General features: G+C 57.8%; 1 protein-coding gene across 3 annotated transcripts in view; it reads left to right on the forward strand.

Moving 5' to 3' along the window:
* KIF21B (kinesin family member 21B) overlaps nucleotides 1-19,073 on the forward strand; it is a 50,455-nt gene continuing 31,382 nt past the window's right edge. For 2 of the 3 annotated variants that reach the window (XM_028120298.2, XM_028120299.2), the window contains exons 1-8: nucleotides 1-279; nucleotides 13,834-14,056; nucleotides 14,362-14,544; nucleotides 16,659-16,808; nucleotides 16,892-17,026; nucleotides 17,438-17,605; nucleotides 17,946-18,061; nucleotides 18,535-18,730. In XM_028120298.2, the coding sequence (XP_027976099.1) occupies nucleotides 239-279; nucleotides 13,834-14,056; nucleotides 14,362-14,544; nucleotides 16,659-16,808; nucleotides 16,892-17,026; nucleotides 17,438-17,605; nucleotides 17,946-18,061; nucleotides 18,535-18,730 (1,212 nt within the window). In that variant the 5' untranslated portion in view covers nucleotides 1-238. The remainder of the gene's footprint in view (nucleotides 280-13,833; nucleotides 14,057-14,361; nucleotides 14,545-16,658; nucleotides 16,809-16,891; nucleotides 17,027-17,437; nucleotides 17,606-17,945; nucleotides 18,062-18,534; nucleotides 18,731-19,073) is intronic. The other variant, XM_028120300.2, reaches the window with a different exon arrangement.

A 19,073-nucleotide genomic window follows, 5' to 3' on the forward strand; every position in this document is an offset into this window, starting at 1 on the left:
CGCCGCCGCCCGATGGCGCGAGGAGGCGCGCGGGCCCAGCCCCGTGGGGCCTCCCCCAGCCGCGGGTGAGCCCCTCGGCTTGCCGCCCGCGAGCATGTCACCTTCAGCCGCCGCGGCAGACTTCGCCAGCAGTACCCGCGCCCCCGCCTCCCGCAGCCGCAGCTGCTGCCGCTGCCTGGGGCATCGGCCCCCAGACCCCCGCCCCTGATCCACGCCCAGACCCTAGAGCCGGAGGACCATGGCCGGCCAGGGGGACTGCTGCGTCAAGGTGGCCGTCAGGTAGGGACCGGCGGCGGGGCGGGGGGCGTGCGCGGAGGGGCTCTGGCTTTGTCTTGCGTGGGCGTGGGGCCGGAGGGCGCACTCCGGAGCCCGCACCCCGGGAGGAGGGGCTGGCATGGGCCAGGCAGGAGGGCGCAGTGCTCTGGACCGGCTGCCGCAGGAGATCGGCGGCCGGCGGGCTGCTGGAAGGTGGCTTTGTTTGGGTGGTAATTTCGGGCCCCTCTTGGGAGCCCTTAATGATCAGAAAATCGAATAAACAAGGAAATCCGGTATTTCACACCCAGCCCTGGCCCAGGCCGGAGCGTCTGTGTGTTTCCTCTTCGCCTCCCCTTGGGGCTGCTGTCTCATACTGGGATATTGGGGGGGGGGAATTTTCCCTTCATCCACCCCAGTCGTCTAGTTCTGTGCTCTTGGTCCAGCTAGGAGGGCGGGAGCCGGTTCCGCAGACAAAGATCGATTGATTGAGTGCAGGGACGAATGGAAGGGCTGGGACGGTGCCTTGGCCTTCCGTGGGGAGTCAAGGGCTTTTGGAGAGAACCGTGCTGGCCCTGTCCCAAGAGGAGATGGGGCTAGGGCAGGGAGGAAGCGGTGTATCTGAGGTTCTACCTCTGAGAGGGCAGGAGGGTGTGATGCTGATACCGATCTTCAGGCTCTCAGATAAGATGGAGGTAGGGTGGTGCATGGCCTTATCTGGGACTTGCGGTGACGTCCTGACAGAATTGAGATGGGGAGAGGACATGGCTGGGGGGTGCTCCTATTGGGAGGGGTACACAGAGGTGCGAAGCAGGAAATCATGCAAAGTTGAGCCATATATGTCCTTTGTGTTGGGCAGAGAGGCTTTACACCACCCCACCTCTCCTTGTTTTTGTTTAGGGTTTTCTCTTTAAGAGGGGTCTGTTGATGGGAGAGGGCCAATCTGAGACTGGTCACCAAGGCAGGGATGGTGGAGAAATACAACCATCTCTGCTCCAGCCCTGTATGATGGGGGTGGGAGTATTGGGTCCAGGGCTAGGGTGGGTCTCTGAGACAGGTCTCTAGATTCCCTGGGTTGTAGGTGACCCAGATTCCAAGAGTCCATGGAAGTCACTCTAGACAGGACCAGAGATGACTAGGGCAAAGCTTCCCCCTCCTGCCCCAGGGCAGATGCCCTCTCCCAGGCATCTGGCCAGTCCTCTGCAGCCCAGAGAGGAGGAGGGGACAGCCGATCACAGCTCTGGGGTCAGGGAAGGGAGATTGAGGTACCTCCCACCCATGCATCACGCGGCCTCAGCATCACTTGAACACAGCCTTGCTGGTCCAGAGCAGCCTGAGAGACAAAGAGGAGCCCTGCAGGTGCCTGGTGGGCTGGCCGGGGCGGGGCCAGGCTGCTGCTTGGGCTGACATTGCAGCAGGATTCTGTTGAGGTCGAGGGAGGGAGGTACAAGTGTGGGGGCGGCGGTGGGGGGGGGGGCAGTGAGAAATGTAAATATGACATCTGCAGCAGACTGGGAGAGTCCAAGTACATCATAAAAGGGAAATGAAGCCCTGGCCCCACTCACTGTGAACCAGGGCTGGGAAGGAAGGGACTTAGGGTGCTTGCTCCTCCCATGGGGGCTTTCCTTTAGACTCCATCTTATAGGAGAGAGCCAAACAAAGCCCCCCTCTACTACCACCACCGTCAGCCTCCCCAGACTAGACTGGGGCATGGTAAAGTGTGGGAAAGCCCCATGGGATTGGCACTTTATGCAGAGGAGTGAGGAAAAGCTGGTGTGGCCTTCTCGGCACCACCAAAAGAAGGTTTCTGAGACCCTTTCCAGAGAAGGGATTGTGCCTGCCCACTGTACCCAGTTCTTTGGGGGTGATGGGTATCATCCCTGCTTCCCACTCAGATTGCTCTAGTAGTGTCCAGATGCCCCCACTCCTTGCCTCCAGTTGCTGATCTCGGATGGAGGGGTGGGGAGATTTGAACATCAGAAGAGCCAGGCTTTAGGGGGCTTCTGGAAGGTGAGGGCCCAGCCCACTTGCCCCCTCCCATTCCAGCATGAGTGCCCAGCTTGGCACACGCCAGACCTCAATGGGCAGCCGGCCGTGGAAGGCAGACAATGCCTGGACAAAACCCAGTTTCTAATCAAAGAGCTGAGGATAGGACCAGACTAGGGCTGGGGCTGGGACAGGGAGCAGATGGTGTCACTGAGGAGCTGTAGGGGAGATCCGTGCTTTTGGATCCCCATCGACCCCCCATCCCAACCTCCAGAAGTCACTTGTCCCACCTCAAGGACTGGGTGGCAGGCTGGAGTAGAATATTGGAGTAGGGCATTGTGGGGAAAGGCCAAAGCTTTGGAATTGCCGGGGCCCAACCCGGTGTCAGGTTCAGCTGTCTGACTTCCTGCAAGTCCTTTCTTGTATCTAACTGAAGTGCTGTCTGAGTTCCCATGAGAATAACATGGCGAGCCCTGGGTCCACCTCTCGGGACAGGGAGGCCACGAATGAGCCAGACTTAGTGTGGTGTGTGTGTGTGTGTGCGCGCGCACGCGTACACATGCATGCCTGTGTAAGGGGGGACGTCCTGGCAGGGACTGTTACACTGGGTGAGAAGTGCCAGGCCCCAGGCTCTTGGCCCTATAATCTCCTTGGGAAGAGGATCAAAGCTGGCTGGCTGCAAATCTCCACAAGGCAGGCAGGGCTGGGGCAGAGCCAGAGGAAACTTTCAGAACCTGGGGCTGTGGGATAAAGGGAGAAGGTGTAGGTGTGAACAGACCCTAAAAACCCTACCCCAGGCCTCCCTGGAGCCTGGCCCATCTGCCCCTGAACATCGGCTAGTCGCCTTTGCACGGAGATTCCTAGGCCAGCCCCTCTCCAGTCTGCCCTGTGATCCCTTTATCCATTAATCCCCTGTAGATAGGGACTCAGCTCCCTGGGCCCAAGGATGGCCTACAACCAGCCTCTCTCTACCTGGGGATGGGTGGGGGATGAGGGGAAGGATGCTTGAGAGAGGTGAGGCGGAGCTGTGCCCTGTCCCAGGCTGCAACACAGGCCCGGCCCCAACTAATGGGAGGCGGAGGGGAAGGGGTAGCTGTTAAGAAATGCAAGTTGGCAAAGTTGAAATTGCGGAAGGAAGCCAAGACACGTGGTACGTTTCTTTAAGACCCTTTCAAGCCCCCAGTTCTGAGCCCCCACCATGAGAGGAGCCCTCCGTGGGTCCTAACTCCCCCCACCCCCCCCACCCCCCCACCCCCCCACCCCCCTTATCTTCACCTGGTTTCCTTAAGCTTCTTTCCTTTCCTCGGCTGGGGTGGGGAGGTCCCTCTACAGGTCCCACATCCATCCGTGGACACTGCAGGGTGGAGCAGGGGCTGGAAGGGGCTGGAGGGACACCAGCCAGGGAACCAGGGGACAGTGTTAGATTGTATCCCTGTCCTCGCTCATTTGGGTTCTCTAGCTGTAGTTATTTCCAGAGCTTCCAGCTACTCTGAAATCTTGGTCAATGTCTGTCTAAATTTTGAATCAAAAGAACTGGTGGCTTGGGACGAAGAGACCAGAGAAGACAGAAAAAACTGCGTGAGGGTGGGGTATGGGGTGCCTTCAGAGTCCCATCCTCTGCTCTGGCAGCCCAAGGCCAGCCAGGGCCGATCAATGCCAATGGTGCCCCATGCTGCCTGTTTATAGATCTGGGAAACCGAGGCCCAGACAGGACCTCCTGTGCCTGGAGACCTGAGAATCTTAGCGGTGGCCTCCTGCTGCACAAATAGGGCTTATGTCATCACAAGGAAGTGGAGTGTAGTAACCACAGGCCCCGGAAACCATCCCCCCTCCACCCCCCAGCCAGCCTGCCCGACTACCCTGAAGCTGATTGGATCTCTGTTCTTGAAACCCTCAGAATGGAGATGGGGTGGGGCAGGGGCTGAGGAAGTGGCGGAGGTGACATGAGCCTGGCACCCTTACTCTTACAGCTCTGGGGACAAAGGGCAGGGCTGGGGCCAATGCAGTTCACCCATTGGCTGGGTCATGGGCCTTCCTTTCTGTTTGTCCTGCTGGGCCTCAGATTCACCTGCAGGAGGATGGGGACAGCTGGTTTGTTCTCATTTGTTCATTTGTCAAAAGCAGTGGTTTGGATGAAGTAGAAGGCATACAGCCCGTAAAGGGTTGGCTCCTGAGGAGTTGATGTGAATAAAACGTTTTAAAAGTAAGCCCTAACTTAAAGTGTACCTAAGAGGTGTCTCTCTGGTTTGAGCTACAGTGAGTGTTAGGTACAGGGAAGAGTTTCCTCCCTCCCTCCCTTCCTCCCTCCTTCCTTCCTTCCTCCCTCTCTCCCTCCCTCCTCCCTCTCTCCCTCCCTCCTTCCTCCCTCCCTCCCCCCTCCCTTCTTTCCTTCCTTCCTTCCTTCCTTCCTTCCCTCCCTCCCTCCCTCCCTCCCTCCTTCCTTCCTTCTACTTATTTATAGCAGAAAGCATGCCAGGATGGAAAGAAGACTGAACTTGGGGGTGGCTAAGCACTATGACTTCTTGAACACTTGCCCTGTGCCAGGCAGCATGTTTACACTGCCCCATTCTACCCCACCAGAGCCCCACCAGCTAACTGATGTTATTCCCATTGTATGGATGAGCAAACACTCACAGCCAGTAAATGGTGGAGTTTGGATCTGAACCCAGGGCACTCACTCTCCCTCCAAGCACATGCTCCTCAGACTGCTCTCAACCGCCTCCCAATGCAGCTCTAATTAGCTCTGTGCTGTGAGTCTCTATGCCTCAGTTTCTCCATATGCCGTACCCCACCAGTTGCCATAATGGCCATGTGGGAAAAGTACTTAAGAAGGTGTCCAGTGCTATGCAGAGGGGGGAACGTGTCTGAATTTCCCTTTCTGGGGTTGCTTAACATAGAGCTGCCTGTCCCCTCCATCGGTCCTAGCTCCTCAGCCGTGCTGTTCGCTCTTGTGTTTGGGGAGCTTTTCCCTTCCCACTGGGTAGAAGTCTGCCCGTTCTCTCTTTCCAGATCCATGGAAATTAATTCCATGGAATTTATTTTCCTGCCCGAGTTCCATCTTGCCACTCTCTAGGAAAGGAAAGGAAATTCTGGGGGCAGCCCAGTTTCCTCTTGCTACCTCTACATGCCCCCACACCTGTCACACGGCAGAGCCCCAGGTGTCCTGGGGTCTCCTCACCTCACGTTTTGCCCTCTAGACATAGCAGCCTGTTGAGGAAAGCCGGAGGGGCAACTGAGAGGCCTCTGGGCTGGAGAAGAGAGGATGCTTCCCTGCCCTGGGAGGGGAGCCAGGCTGGGGCTGGTCGGCCTTGGCCTCAGAGAGCTACCCCTCCATCCCTGTGGGCTGGGGGTGGTGGAGCTCTGTGGGAAGGGCTGTGAAGCCCCATGGCAGGTGGCGGACCCGTGGGTGGCAGTGCCCTGACCCCCGGAATACTCCCTCTCTCACCTTCGGCTGCTCTGGGGTGTGGAAGGGAGGCAGGGCCATGGTCCCCTGTCCCCAAATACCTGAGTCCCTATCCCTCTGCCTTGCAGGGTGGAAGCCCACCATCAGAGCAATGGTGGAGGCCACTTGTCCTTTCTCTAGGCTGGCTGGTCCTGCCTGACCCTGGAGTTAAGGTGCATTTAGGAGAGCCTGGCAGTGGGGACTGGGGACTGAGGACCGAGGACCAAGGACCAGGGCCAGTGTGCTGGGGGAGAGGCTTGCTGCGGAGCAGCCGCAGCCGCAGCCGGCTGGCCTCTGCATTCCTCAGCAGGGGAGCGTCCCCAGGGCCCAGTTCCCACTGAGCTGTCCTCCACATGATGCACATGCCGCCACAGCTCTGGGCACTCCCTGCTCAGCCCCCACTCCGCAGAGTCTCCAGTCTCCTGGGAGGTCATGGGAAACTGCTGCCAGATGCCCTGAGAAGGGAGTGGGACCGGAGAGCCAAGCTGGAACGCCGCTGAGCAGCGCTTCCCTGAGCCGGGCTCGCCCCTCTTCCCAGGCCCCGGTGGCACAGGAGTTAGACCCACAGGAGTCAGACTGGTGGCTCAGGAAGCTCCTGGCTACTGCTCGTGGCCAGGCCTGCCCGTCTTTCCAGCTTACGACAGGGCCTGGCCCCCTCCCTCAGCTTCTCCTAGCATCTCCGCTCCCCAGCCTCTGACCCCTCACCCCCCTCTGCGGGGCCTGCTTCCTCTTGTGCCCAGTTTCAGCCTCTCAGGGGGTTGTCCTGGGGCAGAGCTGAGATCCTGATGCCCTAGGGGCCACAAACAAGACTCTACCCCAGGTTCCCTTCCCTGTCGGACTGCCCGTCCCTGGTTGTGACCCAGAAGCTGGTGGCCACGACTTGGATAAGCTGAGAGAGAAAGGTCAAGGACATCTGAGGAAGGAGTGGGGGCTGAACCCCAGGTGCCCTGAATCGACACCCCAAGGCGTTGTCTTGGAGTGTCTGCGCCCTCTCCCTGTGCACTTGGGAACATGTTTGGGGGCAGAAGTCAAGCACCAGAGGGTTGACAGACCCAATTTCACCAGATCTGCTAGGGCCTCATAAACCCATACTTTTTGACCCCACAGTACAAAGCCTCCTTGTTTGGGGGTCTGGAGCCAGCCTGGGTCTTTTTCCTCAGGGCAGTCAGTCTCAGGAGGACTGTGCTGTGGGGGGAGGGTCTGAGAGGCCCAGAGAACGTCCGGTGACAGGGTGACAAGACCCTCTGGCTATCACAGGGCTCCAGTGGCTCCCCACTCCATATCCCCGCAGCTAAAAGAGCCAGCACCCCAAATTGGGTCTCCCCACCAGAGAGGAGCAGCCTCTCTGGGAAGATGCCTTCTCTGGGCTAAGTCAGCTAAAAGGCCCCGGGTGTCTGGGAGCCAGACTCCCCTGAGAGAGCAGGGATTTTGCTTCCAGCCGCCTTCCCCAGAGCTGGCAGGCTGCCACGGGGAGGAGGAGGAGAGGATGCTCATTAGAGTGGGGGTGTAGACACCCTCTTTCTGCTGCCGAGGAGAGCTGCCTTCCTCTGGCAGGGAAGCAGCCTCCTGGGTTCTTGGCTCCATGCTTCTCTGTGCTCTAGGCCTCCGCTCTCTTAAGTCTACAAAACGGGGGAAATGCTTTCCCAGCAGAGTGCTCCTGGTACTGCGGGCAGCTGTTGGTAGGATCAGTCCAGGGATTCTCTGAGGGGATCATTTTTCTCCAGTCCAACCTCTGTCCTGCCCTGGTGCAGGGCTGCTTAGTGAGTATAGCAGGATTGGGCAGGGGCAGGCTTGGCTTGCATTTCATTTCCACCGTTACGAATTGTGTGACTCTGGGCTGGTGAAATTTCACTTTTCCAAGCCTTGGTAAAATGGGGCAAATGCCCTTGCTCCCCAGGGCTGTCATAACCCATTACATGTGTTCGGGTATGTAAATGAGCTCGGCACCTAGGTTCTCAAAATGTGTTAGGTATTGTCCTGATCAGACAAGGCACCGGTGTGCAGAATGCATAGAAGCAAGAGTGGTATCAGTGACTATGATTTCTGAGGAAAAAGATTCCAAAGAATCCCAGGCTCCCCTTTCCCCTGGCTTAGCAATCTTTGCAGGCGGGAAGTTCGTTTTGCTAGCTTATCTAAATCCCTCTTGCTGTAGCTGAGTTCCCCTTTGATCTGTCACCGATGAGGAAGAGCTGGTCCCTGGCAGGTCATAGCATGCCTAAGTGACTCAGTGTGCCAGGCAGACTAGAGGGGAGCGCCACCCGCCCCCCCCAAAACACACTTCCACACAACAGCTCAGCTCCAGTTGACCCCTGCTGCCCTGCGGTTGGAGCCAGGCAAACCACTTGGGGCTGGGCAGAAGGGAGGTCATGGAATCTGGCCAACCTCAGACTTGGGGGCAGCGCACCTAGAGACCAGGGGATGAACTTCCTCATTTCTCTGTTTCTCCTTGGGGCTGTTCCACTAGCCTCCGGGGGGCTCCTTTTTAGGAGTCCAGAAAGGCATTAAGGGTCCTATAGAAGAAAAGAGCAGATAGGCTTATACCCCCTGGGGCTTCTTCCAAAGGGGCTGGTTATGGTGGTTATTTTGGCCCTCAGAGGGGGTGATTCCAGCCCAAGTCCCTTTTTCTTCTCAAAGCCTTTGAGGGAGAGCCTGGTGAGAGGGTGTCTCCCAGCCTGGAAGTCCCCAAAGTGCAAATTACTCACAAGTGGGCAGCTATGCTTGCTAGTTCTCTCCAGCTCTCCTTCTGGATTGAATCTTTGGGACTGATGGCTAGTAAAGGTAGTCTTCCTAGGAGACCTTGTTATTTATTACCTATGTGGCCTTGAGCCCAGGTAATTTCCTCTGAACTCTCATTTGTAAATTAGGAGCAAAAACACCCCCTTAGAACGAAATGATTTGTGTAATGATCTAGCGTGCAAAGCTTCGTAGGTACAGAGTCTAGCAAAAAGGTAGTCTTGTTCCATAAGTGTGGGAAGTTACTAACTGGGGAAGTTGAGTAAGCAGAGATGTAAAGGGGTTCCAGGTGCTAGCAAAGAAAGGCGTCAGGAATTACCATACATCATAACTGTAAGAATTTTTTAGGACTCTGGAACAGTTCTTGGTTAGTTATTTTAATATCGCAGTGTGTGACCTCTCAGTGACAAAACTCTTCAAATAGGAAGAGCCTTGGAGCTGCCCCCTTAAGAGCTCCAGGAGCTCCGAACTGACTGGGGGGGCAACTCAAGTTAAGAGCCCAGGGAGGGGCCCTAGCCGGCTGATTGGGTGGGACTAATTTCACCTGAGAGGCTGAGCCCACTCTTAGGAGTGCAAGGTCGCTGGGCGGAGCCCCTGGGGGCAGTGATTGGCTGGCTTTGTGTGATGTCACCGAGGAAGGGGAGCGCGTGAGGGGGGCTAGCCCATCCTCCCCTCACCCCCTACGGCGCGGGTAGGGTGTGGGGCTCTGGGCACGTTACCCATCGCTGAGGGAGTTGTTCTCCTTGGAAGCCCTTCAGCATCCCCCGGGGCCTGCCTCCTCCCCGTCTCCTCTGTCCTCCCCTTCCGCCCTGTCCCCCTGGCTTCGCAAAGGGCTGTGGAAGCGCTGAGCTCAGCTCCTCCCGCAGCGCCCGGCTCGGGTTCGCGGCCTTTTTCCGACCGCCGCCGCCGCCGCCGCCGGGAGCACGGACGGGTGGGGGGGCCGGGCCCGAGCCGCCTGCGCGTCCCTGGGCCTGGGTGCCCGCTTCCCCGGCGGTGGGGGAGGGCTATGAAAATAACTACCCACATCACACCAGCTCCCGCTCAATTGTGAGCAGAGGAAGCTCGGCGGCCGCGCGCCCGTGCCAGATCCTGCCTCTGAAAAGCCCTGGGCCCTTTCTCGCTCTCGCGCCCGCTCCCACCGCCGCTCGGGGCGGTGGGGTGCCAAGTGGCAAATAGACCGGGCTCTGTTCGGGGAGATTCCGGGAGCCTTTCTGCGCGGGGCTGTCCGGCCCGCCCCCTTCCCTCCGGGCCCCGACCTTGGGAAGGGATGGAGGGCGGCTTTGCAGGCGTGGGGCTTGGGGTGAGAGTCGGGAGGTTCCTGGACAGAAATGGTATTGGATGTGTGGTCCACAAAACTACCGATGAAACGTAGCTGGCCCCCGGGGCCATAGTTTGCTGATTTGAGTTTTTCAAATATTGCATTAAATTATAATTTATCTTCATTACTGAGTTTTTTTCATGCCCCGTTGTTTTTTTTTTTTTTTTTAAAGATTTTATTTATTTGACAGAGAGAGCACAAGCAGAGGGAGAGAGAGGGAGAAGCAGGCTCCCTGCTGAGCAAGGAGCCCGATGTGGGACTCGATCCCAGGACCCCCGGATCATGACCCGGGCCAAAGGCAGCCGCTTAACCGACTGAGCCAGCCAGGCGTCCCGCCCCATTAAATTTTGAACTTGTGGCAAATACCTCACCTCATCCTAGTCCTGGATCTGGTCCATGGCTACTGGGACTTGCAAGACCCTAGAAACTGGTTTCCATCCCTAATCCGCCCTCCCATGCCCCCAGGAAGGACCAGGGCTGTGAGTGGCTCCCATCCCTGCCACCCTGCTGTAACGGGAAGCGGCCGCCTTCCCCTTATCCCCTTATCTGGGGCGGGGTGGGGCTGGCTGAGTCCACTGCTGCTTTGAGGGCAGCCCACAGAAGTGACCTCACCCAGGGTGGGGCCAGGGGAGGAGGCTGCTGGAGGGGAAGGTGAAGGCATTCTTCGAAAGTTAAAACTGGGAGATCATCTAGAGGACCCAGGAGAAAGCAAGTGGCCTTCTGTGGCTCCTGAACCAGAACAGGGTGGGGGCAGGGGCTGGTCCGGGACCCCGGACTTGATCTCCCAGCCCTCTGGTCTCCTCCCTGTGGGGTGTGGGTTTGGATGCTCTGCTGGGCAGGGTGTGGTGAGGAGGGAGCCCCAGGAGAGCTGGGATGCGATGTCTGCCCCTGCTGGATGGCCAGCCCTGAACAGATAGAGCAGAGTTCCTTCCAGAGTGCCTCCCTGGCCCTGATGGGGGTGCTGTGGGAGAAAGCTTATCTATCCATGTGGGGATGGAGAGTTTCCCAGGCAGGAGGTCGCTGGAGAAGCAGAAGAGCCTGTAGGTTTCATAGGCAGAGCAGAAGTTGATGCCCATGTTCCCTGTATTTACTGTGTGTGTCTGACTTTAACCAGTTCAAGCCTCAACTTTCCTCTCTGGAAAATGGTCATGGAAATCCTGAGCTCATTGCATCACTTAAGTGAGGTAGTCTGTAGTGGATGCCTGGCCCAGCTAGCACATGGAAAGCACACATAAAATCTTAATTCTCTTTTTCTTCTATCTCTGGTTACTCAATCAAGTCCCATTCCTGGGACCAACACTCTCCCTCGTCCAGGTCAGTTGCTTTGGGAATTAGTGACTTCTTCCTAAGCCCATGTCCTCTGTCTCCCAGCGGGTACCCTTTTCTCTGGGTAACATTGCTCACCCATCTGTACCCTGCAAAGCTCCCTGGTGCTTCAGATGGACCAGCCTGGGGCTGGCTGGCTCTCTCTGACCACAGAGACCCCCACATCAAGATGTGCTGGGCCTCACGTCCCAGGATGAGGGCCCCAGGATGAATGCCTGACTGACTCCATAATTCCTGGACCCTAAAACCCTGGAGCCCCTCTCCTCCATCCCCTTGCCCAGACTGTTCTTCTGCCAGCTCTCCTATTCCTGGCAGGTGGGCTCCGCCGTGTTCTTGGGGCTGGTCATTGAAGGAGAAGCAGCCCCTCTCCCGGATGGGCTCTGCCAGGCAGGGCTTCTGCTCCCCCTCCCCTGCTCCCACTGTCTCCAGGGACCCTGATTCGATTTCCTCCAATCACCAGCACTGCCATCTGCTTGGGGTAATTAAATGGTATTTGAACTGGATCCAGAAATCCTATCACAAGCCGCCCACATGGTAGGGAGTGTGTCTTCCGGAGTTGGTGCTAGCCAGCAATGCTGGAAGCTCCTCAGAGCCTGCCCAGGCCAGACCCTTGGTTCACCTGGGAGCACCTGGACGGCCCTGGGCAGTAAGTGTTTGGTCCTGGGTCCCAGAGGCCCAGGGGCAGAGCCAGCTCTGAGGGCCAGAGCTCCAGCTTCCTACCTGGTGCCTTGTGTGCCATGCCACACCCCCTCCTCTGGAGCTGTGGCTGGGGCTCCCTGTGTCATGAGCCGTTCTTTCCCCCCGGCCCCCTGAGCCCTGCCCGCAGGGACATGGTAGCACAGAAATAGTGGAGAGGCAGTGCACACACACTGTTCGAGCCCCACTCTGCCCCTCACTATCTATGGCTGGCTGGGCATCATCTCATTTCCTCCCCTACAAATGGGGGTAGTAGTATTCACCGCAGGTGTTCTCTTGAGGATCAAGAGTTAGTATATGTCAGTGTGTAGACCCTCCCGGGTACGCAGTGAGTGCGAATTTGTGTCAGTTGTCACTATTAGTGGTCGAGTTAGGAGAACTGCTGGCCCAGACCTCTTACTGGTGGGTCAAGTTTCTGGTCTGCAGGTTCTAGAGAGGACAAGCAGGAATCAGCCGCTCCCTTCCCAGTCAGAAACCAGTTCAGGGGGGACACCAAGAGGCTGGGTTCTAATTTCAACTTGACCTGGAACAGCTGGGTAGCATGGATGAAGGTGGTAACCCTCCATTCCTGTCAGCCTCAATGAGGGGAGAGCCACTGACCTGTGAGGACCTGTTGACACTGAAGGGAAAACACTTCTGGAGAAAACCCAGGCTACCATCTATGGTGTGGACTTGGCCTGGCACAGCTAACTCCCCCCACATGCTCCCCTGGCACTTACCCCCCTCCCCAGTCCCCTATGACCCTTATGCAGCAAACTGCAGGCAACAGGCTGAGGGGAGCACCTCCCCTGGCTTGAAGCTCTGAGTGGGCCTTGGGGGCTGGGGCAGCCCCAGACAGGGACAGGATGGCAACTTGGTGGCCCTGCCTCTGTGGCGAGGTCCCCCTCGGCCCTGGATGCATGCTGGCCTGGCCCTCTCACTCTTTTCTTCTCTTGGTAAATGTTGGCTTTGGGAAAGGGAGCCTGACAAGCAGCTCATTGTGAGCGCCTGGCTGATAGGGCTGGCTTGTGTGAGCCCATGAGCATTAGCGCCTAACCCACCCCCACCCCCTTTTGCTTTAGGCATTTGGGAGGTGCTTTTCTGCCTGTCTCTAAGAGCGCATGCTCACTGACTCACACTTGGTTGCCATGGGGACTTCGTCATGGCAATGGCTGCTTAGAAGAGGGAGAAGAGGCGGCTGGATGGAGATAGCCCTATCTACGGCTGGCTCCCACTCAGCTCCAGTGCCACTTTTCTTCCTCTTGTAAGGGAGCCCAGCAGGAGCTGGGATTGGGCCCCTTCTGTGGCTGGCCCGGTGTCCCCTGTAGAGGGTCCTGCCCTTCTCAGCCGACTTTGCCTTGGCCTGGTCTGGCGGAGTTGTGCTTGGTCTGGTACCTGAGAATGTTCCGCCAGGCTCTGGCATCTGAGATGGGGCTCTGCAGCTGGAGGACTCTTGCAGCCCCTGCAGGCCTTGGCAGAAGATGTGGTCTGCTCTTTAATTCATCCCGGGGTTGGGGGGCAGCCAGGCCTGTCCCTCCCCACCCTGGTGCTGAGCCTTACCTCCCAGAAGGGGGCAAGCTGTCTTCTCTTCCTGATCTGTGGGACACTGATTTCTAGGACTCCGCTTTCAATCAGGAGTGTGCGCTCTGACATCAGACCGGAGGTTGGTTCTGTCATGCCCCGCCCCCGGTACATTCTTGGGCAAGTCGCTTAAACTCTGTCAGCCTCCATTTTCTCATCTGTAAAATTAGGCAAATAATATGTACCTCACAGATTTATAGTAAAGAATACATGAATTCATTTATGTAAAATACTTTTAACCCAGATCCCATACGTAGAGTACTTGATAAATGTTAGCAACCGCTCAATAAATGTTTGGGTGGAGTGGATATTATTCTTACGATTAGTATTATTGTATTGTTACAAAAGTTGCCTTTGTTCTCTGGGGAGGCTCCTGACCTTCCTTCCTTCTTTTCCAGCTTGTGGGGGCTGGAGGGGGCCTGGGGAAGTGGAAGCGTGGCAGGCAGCGTGAGGGAGGAGGGCCACTGCAGCCCCCCCACCAGCCGGGTCTGACGCAGGGCTCTCCCCGCTTCCCGAGCAGGATTCGGCCCCAGCTGTCAAAGGAGAAGATTGAGGGCTGTCACATCTGCACCTCTGTCACCCCCGGGGAGCCCCAGGTCCTTCTGGGGAAGGACAAGGCCTTCACCTATGACTTTGTCTTCGACCTGGACACCTGGCAGGAACAGATCTATTCGACCTGTGTGAGCAAGCTCATTGAGGGCTGCTTCGAGGGCTACAATGCCACAGTGCTGGCCTATGGGCAGGTAAGCGCCTGCACTCCCACCCGTGGCCCCTCCAACTCTGGTCTCCCCAGCTGGTGGGAGAGAGCGCCCCCTCCCCCTTCAGACCGGTGGAGATGGAGCTGCGGTTTTGTCTATTGTCCCAGCATGCTGCTCTGCTGGAGGGAGGCTGTCACTCCGAGGAGACTCCCTCAGGGTATGGCTTGGGGACCAGGAGGGGCCGGTGACCCGGGTACGTGGTGAGGGAAGTCCGCCTGGCCAGGGGTCCCCGGGCTTGCTGGTGGCCCCCCAAGGGTGCTGACACCCTCGTTCCACCCTTGCTGATGCAGACAGGGGCCGGGAAGACATACACGATGGGCACCGGCTTCGACACTGTGACATCGGAGGAGGAGCAGGGCATCATCCCGAGGGCCATTGCACACCTCTTTGGAGGCATTGCAGAGCGCAAGCGGCGGGCACAGGAGCAGGGTGTGGCCGGGCCTGAGTTCAAAGTCAGCGCGCAGTTCCTGGAGGTACTGTCGCCTTGTAGTGGGGGCGGGAGGGAAATTTGGGGGACAGCAAGACCATGGAGGTTGGGCTTACCCCAGGACAGTGGAATGAGCCTAGGGGAGCCGTGGTAGCATCTATAGCTGTTGAGGATCCTGCTGCTGGAAATATCCAAGCAAGAGCTAGAAGACCTCTTGGTGGGACACTCTGAAGAGGCTTCCTGTGTCAGAAGGGGCTTGAGCCACTGAGAACCTTTAAGATCTCTTCAAACCCTGACTGATGGTCAGCTCTGACACTTATTGGCTGTGTAACCTTGGGCATGTCGTGTCACCACTGCACGATGGCTGTAATATCTGTTTCCTTGTGGGTGCTGTGAGGATGGCATGGAAGCATGTGCCTGGCACATAGTGAGAACTCTAGTTCCTGCCCATCCTTCTGGCCTTGGCCAGGTTGCTCCCCAGCTTCAGAGCAGTCTGCCCTGTCCCTTTCTGGCCAAGGTCCTTACTGACGCTTCTAGTCTTCTCTGACCTCAGGGCAGGGAGGTCCTCCAGAAGGAGCTTTTCTTTGCAACTGGTCCAGCCTCTCTCTGGGAGAATGTCTGTGTGCCAAGCCAGGCTTTTGGCATCTGGGGACTTTGCGGGTAGAGGAAGGAATCTTTGGCCTATCGAGGGGCCTCTCAGAAGGGTCTCTAAGAAAGCAGGTGTTCCTGGATACTTCTCATGAGTGCCTGACTTGACTCCTTTAGGACACTTGAACCAGGTGGCTTCAGTTCTCAGCATCTGAAACCCCAACCCATTGACCTCCCCCACCCCGCCGGCCTGGGTCATTTGCTGGGTATGGGGCTGCCCTGGGCTCTGACTGTACCCAGGTTGTCCTCTGAGGGAGGGATGTGGCTCGAGCCCTCTCTAGGGTTTCCATGGCCCACCCTGCCCACTGCACCACTATGACTACCTCCTGGGCACTCATAGTGGCTGCTTTCCCCTTAGGGGACCCTGTATTTTAGACTTGAGAGTTTTTCTTTGTTCTCCTGGACTTTTGCTTCTGATAAGGTGACTACCTCTGTGTGTGTGTGTGTGTCCTACTGTTGTGTATCTCTATAAGCTTTCCCATCTCTTTGTTTTCTTCTTTTCTCTAGCCTGTTGCCATGGGGATCCCCAAAGAGTAGGGCAGGTCCTAGAAAACTCATGCCCAAGGGTGAATCACAAGGGTTAAATGGTGCCGGTGCGCCTGTCCCAACAGACAGACAGACACCGTGGCACCCACATCTGCACCAGTCCCTTCCGTTTCCCCTTCCCTTTCCTGTGGAGTATTTCTGTCCCTTTGAGGCATCAAAGCCTCGGATGTCGGAGGGCGGCAGCCCGCCCCTCCCCCACAGGAGTCTGCTGGCTGCTGACCAAGCTGCCCGGTCCCTTTCCCCACCGCCCCCAGGCCCCCAGCCCCGGCTCCCTGCCTGGGGGATATTCCAGCCCTTCAGCAGGTGAAGCTCTCCCTGCCAGCGATTACAGACAGGAATCTCCAGGGCTGAGACCATGTGAAATAAGGTGACTGCTCCTGGCCAGGCCACCTCCCCCGACCCCAAGTGGTCTCCCCAGGCACTCCCCAGGATGCCGGGCACCAGTGCCATGCTCTCTGTCCCCACATTCCTCCCCTACTGGGAGGTTATCCTCACCTCGACCCCCAGGGACAATGGGGGTCAAGTCTCTACTGAGCTCTGCCCATCCCCTCCCTCAACCGAAACCACGTCCCCACCCCCTTTCCCAGCCTAGCAACAAATATAATAGGATCTGCCCAATTTATGGTCCTCTCTTCCTCATCTACATCTAGGACCTGAGTCCTCTTGTCCCCTTTAGGTCCTTAGTCCCCTGACAAGACTGAAAACTGCTGAATGCTGGTTCTTTGGGGAGTGGGAGCATAACCTCAATATAGTTCTGCCCAGGACCCAGCTGCCCCCGACTCCTGTCTAGGAGAAAGATCCTGGAATCCAGAACCCAGAGGGGACCAGGGTCGGCAAGTTCACCTCCCAGAGCCTCAGTTCCCCCCTCTGCAAAACAGAGCTGGCTTATAAACATGGGAAAGCCCCTCGGTGCCCCACGCCACGTGCCACATGCACCCAGCAGCTGTTTCTGCGCCCCTCCCACAGCTCTACAATGAGGAGATCCTCGACCTGTTCGATAGCACTCGTGACGCTGATGCCCGCCACCGCAGGTCCAACATCAAGATCCACGAGGATGGGAATGGTGGCATCTACACCACGGGTGTCACTTCCCGCCTCATCAACTCCCAGGAGGAGGTGAGCATCCACCGGAGGTCTGGGGCAGGTAGGGGCCGGCTCCGCGGCTCTTCTCCTGCCCTCACTTTTGCCTTGCTCCGCAGCTGATCCAGTGCCTGAAGCAGGGGGCCCTGTCCCGCACCACGGCCAGCACCCAGATGAACGTGCAGAGCTCCCGCTCACACGCCATCTTCACTATCCATGTGTGCCAGATGCGAGTGTGCACCCAGCCCGAGCCAGTAAGGAACCCACGGAGGCCCAGGAGCTGGTGTAGTGGGGGCGCTTCCCGGGGTGGGGGGCAAGAAGAGGAGGGAGCCATGGGTCTGAAGCTAGCAAATAGGGGCTTGGGGTTTGCCTCGGCCACTTGTTGATTTTTTTTTTCTTTTTTCTTAAGCCTCAGTCCCCCACCTATACAATGGGGGTAACCATCCCCCTATGGTTGTGAGGCTTGCATGAGAATCAGGCACGTGCAAGTACACGGTCAGATGCTCTCACATGCAAGAGGAGAGGGCGCTGCAGTGTGCCCTGCCTCTGGGCCCCGAACCGCAGCCCCCCCCAAAGACAGCATTCCTGAGGGACAAGGGCTGAGAGCAGAGGAGCCGCGAGGCGGGGCGAGGGCCAGGCACGTCAGCTGCTAACTTCTGCTGCAGGTCAGTGAGGCGGTGCCTGGGCTTCCTGAGGGCACCGCGCCCACCAGTGAGTATGAGACACTCACTGCTAAGTTTCACTTTGTGGACCTGGCCGGCTCAGAGCGGCTGAAGCGGACGGGGGCCACTGGCGAGCGGGCCAAGGAGGGCATCTCCATCAACTGCGGCCTGGTAGGCACTCGGCGGGTCACCAGCCCCAGTGGCCAGCACAGCTCAGTCTCAGACCCTTTCCAGACCCTCCAGACCCACGGCTGCCCCTTCTTCCTTGCGCCTCTTGCTGGCTGCTGGCCAGGGCACCCTTATGTCACTGTTGTTAGGCCTTTGGTCCTTTGCCCTCACCCTTGCCCCCAGCTTCTTGACTTCACCAAACGATCACATCGGCACATAAACTTTCTCAGGGAGCTTGAGGGCTGCTGGGTCCTCGAGGCAGGCACGGATGGCCTGGGGGCTGTCCTGTCCCCACTCCGCTCTCCCGGACTGCCTCTTGAGTGCCGGGGTCTGTCTCCCACAGTTGGCCTTGGGCAACGTGATCAGCGCCTTGGGGGACCAGAGCAAGAAGGTGGTGCACGTGCCCTACAGGGACTCGAAGCTCACTCGGCTTCTCCAAGACTCGCTGGGGGGCAACAGGTACTCTACAGCCAACAAGGGGTAGGGGAGGTGGGAACCTCCTGGAGAATTCTGATGTGAGGCTTTGATTCATGAGGGCCTTGTGGGCGAGGAGGCCTTCTCACTGCAGGCTGTGGGCTTGGGAGACAGGAGCCTTGAGATGCTGCATGACCTTTGGCCAGTATGGTCAGACTGTTTCCTTGTCTGAAATCAGGGAGAGATAGTCTTGAAGTGATAGAGCCCAAATGGGGTAATGGATGGAAACCACTAAGGAAATACATATCACACTGTCAGCCGCCTTCACTGTGGGTTGGAAGGAACCCCGTGGCCAGGTGGTCCAGGTGCTGCCCTGGTGAATGCCCAGGTCCTTACGCCATTAAGACAGTAGGGGAATGGGTTGGGAGCAGGGGCCTCTGCCCTGGAGTGATGCTTCTGGGGGCTTGGCTGTGCCCCTCGAACCTCACTCTCCTACGGCACTACCCGCCCCCCCCCAGCCAGACCATCATGATTGCCTGTGTGAGCCCCTCAGACCGGGACTTCATGGAGACGCTCAACACACTCAAATACGCCAATCGGGCCCGCAACATCAAGAACAAGGTGGTGGTGAACCAGGACAAGACGAGCCAGCAGATCAGTGCCCTGCGGGCCGAGATTGCTCGCCTGCAGATGGAGCTGATGGAGTACAAGGCGGTGAGCACACTCCCAGGCATGGTGGGCCCGAGGTCTTCGGCATGCCTCCCACCACTCCCTCACCTCTCCACCCATTCCCCGCTGCTTCCTGAGTATTGGCTATGTGCCGGCCATGATGAGGGGGCTCACCTGGGTGAATCGAGCACAGTCAGAGCCCCTGGGGTTTTAGCACCTAAGAGCAAGGAGGGCACTCAGCTGTTCCACAACATAGCTCTGATGCCCAGGACAGATGCTCTGCCTTGTGCTTTCATGTCCGCTGACTAGGCTGCGTTGGGCCAGATGAGATTCCTAGACTGTGGTACAGAATAAGAATAATTGATGGGGACCACATGAGTAGTCCAGT

The sequence above is a fragment of the Eumetopias jubatus genome, unplaced genomic scaffold (assembly GCF_037043125.1).
Source record: "Eumetopias jubatus isolate StellerSeaLion01/CBP00866 unplaced genomic scaffold, mEumJub1_p1.0 scaffold_12, whole genome shotgun sequence".
Taxonomy (NCBI): domain Eukaryota; kingdom Metazoa; phylum Chordata; class Mammalia; order Carnivora; family Otariidae; genus Eumetopias; species Eumetopias jubatus.